Below are 5,135 nucleotides of genomic sequence, written 5' to 3'. Positions count from 1 at the left end.
TTTCACATCAGAGAGAACAAACCGCACTGATGGCCTCCTTTAGATGCAACTGGAGCTCTAACAATGGCTGATTTCCTGCCAAAGTGCCTAGTGAGTTGACAAACCAGCCACCACCTCCTGATACATAGCTGGTGGTAATTTCCAACCCAGTTAATGATAGAAAAGGAAGTATTCTGCTCTAAAACTCGCGCATCAGCAGCAGCAGATCTGCACTATGAATCTTTTCAAGGATACATAATCTGGTCCTCCAGGTTCAGCACCGAGCTAATGGACATTCAAATCTTAATTATTGTGAAACTCGGGGGAATTCAGAGTCTAGATGGTTCATAGAACATTTTTTAAAAACTACTGTGAATGCACATTATTAAAAACATATTTTTCCTAAGTAGTAAATCCGTATTTAAGGGGATAATCAGAGCCACAGTGTTGACGCTGAATGCTGTCATTTAGCACTGGCATTACGACAAACTTGTTGACGATGCCAAGTAGGTCATTGTTAAAGCCAACCTGTGTCAAACAGCATTTGCTATTTATTTTTAGCGCATTTTTAATTTGACTACCAGATGGTTTCTGCACACAGCGCAGCACAACGACTCAGAAGTGTCACTGAGTTAAACAATCCCAGGAAAGTGGACAAAAACTGAATATCTGCATTGCCCTAAATCATTAAACCGGATCCATTTGGTACTCAAAACAAACACTAATTGATATTTTCAAATATCAACCTGACCCAGGTCAGTGTTGAGCACAGTTGGTGCAAAAGCATTACAGATTTATTATTTAGGCCATTTTCAAAGTGTACTTCTCCCTCAGCCTGCCAGGTTATGTATTATTCAAAGTGGTCCCTCTGAAATCAGACAGAAAGGGATTAAAATAAATCTATTATCACTATAATTTGATGTTTGCTCACGGGCATGAATGACCATGTTGTTGTTGTCAGGAGGATTCACCGCCTGAGTGCTGCTGAGTCATACATTCACACATGGCAGCACACTGCCATCATCTGGCTCAAGGAGAGCACATCCAAACAGCCAGTGACCAAATACAATCTCTCAATCAGCAAGTTTGAAGAAATGCTGTGTTGTGGATAAACAAGCAAGCTGAGATGTGTCATAGACATGTACTGGAGTTAAACTACAGGGTCCCATGAAAGGTAGGTTGTTGGTAAAAGACAATAGTAAGAGATGTAATTTACAAGTAACTGTTCTATACGTATTTGAAACAGGGGTACAATTTTGCAGTACTCTTAGTTTTTAAACTTGTTATCTAAACAAGTGTTTACAGTTCAACCTTCAGTTAATTCAGTAGACAGACAGAATTAATGTCAGCATTGTACATTTCTGCAAGCCATGCATATGTTACACTTGTACATTTCATATGTCTGACATAATTCAGATTACATGTGTATAAAATTAGATTCTCATCAAGAGGAGGAGGGGATGGGGGTTATGGTGTGACATCTAGGCAAGAGGACTGCCAAGCTGCAGAGAGCTGCAGACTACAGTCAAGACCAACAAAAGTGGGTGTCTTTTAACAAGAGTTCAGGACATGTCCTGCCATGTTTGTGGTGACAACACTGCATATTTATGCTCCAAACATGACATCTTCCTGACCCCAACCAGGTAGTTTTAGTCCCTTAACCTAACCACATTTTGACCACAGCGCTGTCAGAAACATGAAATTGAAAATGAAAACAAAGAAACATAAAGTCTCAACATATCTGCTAAATGTAACATATCCGTGGTTTGCAGAAATGTACAATGCCAACATCTATCCTGGTGATTGTGTTGGTAAATTCAACTTTCAGGGTGTTTTCACATGTAGTCCTTTTCAAATGAACTGAATTCAGTTCTCTGGAAGTGCACCAACGAGTGGACCAACAGGAAAGGGACTTGATCTTTTTGTGTTCACATTGTCAGTACATTTGAAAGAGGACTCAGTTCTCTTTCTGGTCAACTTCAGCTCTGATGAGGCCTCAGTCCGCTTTCTGTTCACACTACAGCCTATATAATACTGACATAGTTTTGTTTTTACTTTGACGTGGCACTGCAGTGCAGTTATGAAGCCCCTCACTTTCAGATGAACCTATAATTGGAGAAAAACCTTAATAGACTGTTGCCATTTGATGTATTCTACATTCTGCATCTGAAGACGCGCAGTATCTTCCATGGACCAAACTACTCCTCGTCGTGCGTCCTTGCAAGCGTAACAGGCTGACGTGGTTTCATCTGTTTTTTCAAGTGTCCCAGTGCAACAGCATGAGATCTAGAGGGTTAAATACAATGGATAAGAGCAAAGCAAACCTGGGGTCCGTTTCACAAAGCAGGTTTAGTGAAAACTCAGAGTCTGTTAACCCTGAAATGAGGGAAACTCTTGAGTTTTCCGTTTCAAAAAGGGAGGTAACTCAAACCAGAGAAAGAGGGGTAACTCTAGCCTGTTTCAGAGAGAGAGGCAACTTAAGCTCTCGGTCAGTTACCATAGTAACAGACTCTATGAACCTAACCTGGTCGGGACCAGGTTTTTCTCAATGAACCTTGAGTTTCTCTCTGTCTCCGCCCTCTTTCAGAACCACACACTCCATTTGATTTCCTCATTCATTCAGTCAGTCAGCGGGCGAGTTTTGGCATATAGCCTAGTTCTGCCGTCTGTCCTTTAAAAAAAATCATTAAAAAAACGACCATGGCATGCCCTTTTGATAACGATCCAGTGGATGAAGGTGCAGCATTACTGCACAGAGAATTAAATATTCGTCGGGAGATGGTTATCAGACCACGCATAGATGTTCTAGCATTTCCACACAATTATCTTTTTGAGCTGTACCGTTTCATGTCACAGTCCATCATCTACATACACAACCTAATCCGTCCTTACATGTACAACATTATCAGTCGTAGTCACGCTCTCACATCCCAGCAGATATTGTGTGTTGCCCTGCGTTTCTTTGCAAATGGAAGTTTTTTGTACAATGTCGGAGATGCAGAGCACTTGAGTAAGGCAACTGTATGCAGGGCGGTCAGAAAAGTGTGCCTCGCCCTGAAACGGCTTTTACCCATCTTTGTCGTTTTCCCTGGACATAAACCTGTCAGAGCCATCAAGGAGGAGTTCCACAGGATTGCAGGTGAATGATGTAGAGATCTGTTACATTAATTTTAAATTTATTCTGTTAATGACATAATGACAGTGCTGCAACCTCAGACTGGGATTATTAATTTTAATTTCTTTTAGGATTTCCCAGTGTGATTGGCTGCATAGATGGCACACACATTCCCATCACGGCTCCCTCACATAATGAAGCCGATTATGTGAATAGGAAGTCCATTCACAGCATAAATGTGCAGGTACATGTAGGCTAGATTGACTACGGTTTCAAAATGTTAAAGCCTGCATCATAGTTCAACTAACATCCGGCATTCTCTGCACTGTCAAGATCATATGTGATGCAGCCCACATCATTTCCAATGTGGAGGCCAAGTGGCCTGGGTCTGTTCATGACTCGAGGATATATCGCGAGTCTAATCTGATCAACAGACTGCAACGTGGTAAGCAGCCTAAAGATTTGCACAACATAATTCACTTGTCTCCCTCCTTTAATGCACTCTAATGTAACCACTATACATTACAGGAGAGTTTGATGGCCTTCTGCTGGGTGACAGGGGTTACCCATGCCAACCTAGGCTGCTGACCCCTTACCCTGACCCTGAACCAGGCCCCCAACAGAACTTCAACCGGGCTCACTGCAGGACGAGAGCCCGGGTGGAGATGACCATAGGCCTACTGAAAGCCCGTTTCCAGTGCCTACGTCACCTCAGGGTGACCCCTGAGAGGGCCTGTGATATTATTGTGGCATGTGTTGTTCTTCATAATATTGCCACTATTAGAGGAGAGCAACACCCTGCCCTACAAATTGAAGACCCTGATGATGACCCCATCCACCTGCCAGCTATCCAGGACGGCAGAGCAGTCAGAGACACCATATGCCATAATCACTTTAGAGTTTAAGTCACCATCATCACCACCACCACAGCAGTCAAATAAAGACATAATACACATTTCATTTGGTCTTCTATTGCCTAAAAATACAAAAGCTAGTTTAGTTAACATTCCAATAGTTAACATAATTAACATAATTCATCTGTGACCATGCACCTACCTCTAACTTGTGCTCCAGTATTTCAATTTCCAGATCTGCCCTGATCTGGCGGTCCAAGTATAGCATTTCTTTGTCTGTTTTTTGTATTTTTTTCAGCAGGTGAATCTTGTACATAAGGAGGACATTAAATTATACAGTTGCACATAAATTCCACAGAATGAACCTCTGGTGTTTACTGAACATCTATCTCACTGTGTCAATCTGTGCACTGGAAATTGAGGGACCCTCCTGCTGCTGCCCAGCCATGCTCTGTTAAAAAGGATGAGAATGTGTTAATACTTCAGTGTACGCTAAATGTCACATTCCATATTCCACCAGAATGGTAAGAAATGTGAATGGGAAGAGAACTATCAGTAACATATCAAGATGTTACCTCTATATGCCTTTCTGGATCCCCCTCTGTAAAGGCAGCAGACATAGTTTCCTCATCCTCTTCATCCTAGATGAGTGACATGTTTCAGTATACTTAAACTACCATTTGGCAACATCTTAGGAGTATTGCCTACTTACATTTACAAGGTCTGTTGTGGCGTGAAGGGGCTCCACCAGGCAGATGGCACCATCAGAATCTGTTGGGACAAAAGGAAAAAAAAGACATGAAAGGGAAATAAATATTTGTATGAATAGGCTCAACAAAAAAGATATATAGGCCTAGGCATATTACATTTTATAAAGGCACTTGTGTCTTGGGGGGTGGGCTCAGAGGATGAGCTCCCTCCAGGGATTCCCTCAGCCACTGGCCTTCCTACATTCTGGCTTAGGGCCAGCTCCTCTGCCTCCGTTAGAGGTGGCGGTGCTGGGCCACCACCCGTTTTGCGGGCATCTGCCTTCTTTCTGTTGGCTGAGTAGAAGTCTGTGTTAGTTTAAATAGGCTTAATTATTTAACAGAACATGATATAGATGAGAAGACATTTATGTGTGTGAAGACAGCATTATGTTGGGGATAAAACAACCGCACAGTCAAACAGCCATTTAATATTTACTT

The 5,135-nt window shown here is 42.1% G+C and overlaps 1 protein-coding gene across 1 annotated transcript; it reads left to right on the top strand.

The window, feature by feature from the left end:
* The first annotated feature begins 1,065 nt into the window (after positions 1-1,065).
* On the top strand, positions 1,066-3,999 carry LOC125893945 (putative nuclease HARBI1). The gene is made up of 4 exons (XM_049584955.1): positions 1,066-1,153; positions 3,226-3,338; positions 3,428-3,539; positions 3,623-3,999. Exons 1-4 carry the CDS (start codon positions 1,147-1,149, stop codon positions 3,997-3,999), a joined length of 609 nt encoding a protein of 202 aa, XP_049440912.1. The 5' UTR covers positions 1,066-1,146.
* The last annotated feature ends 1,136 nt before the right edge of the window (positions 4,000-5,135 follow it).

This window comes from Epinephelus fuscoguttatus, linkage group LG8 (assembly GCF_011397635.1).
Source record: "Epinephelus fuscoguttatus linkage group LG8, E.fuscoguttatus.final_Chr_v1".
NCBI classification, from domain to species: domain Eukaryota; kingdom Metazoa; phylum Chordata; class Actinopteri; order Perciformes; family Serranidae; genus Epinephelus; species Epinephelus fuscoguttatus.
Note: the sequence above shows the minus strand (reverse complement) of the source record. Positions and strands in the feature narration are given on the sequence as shown.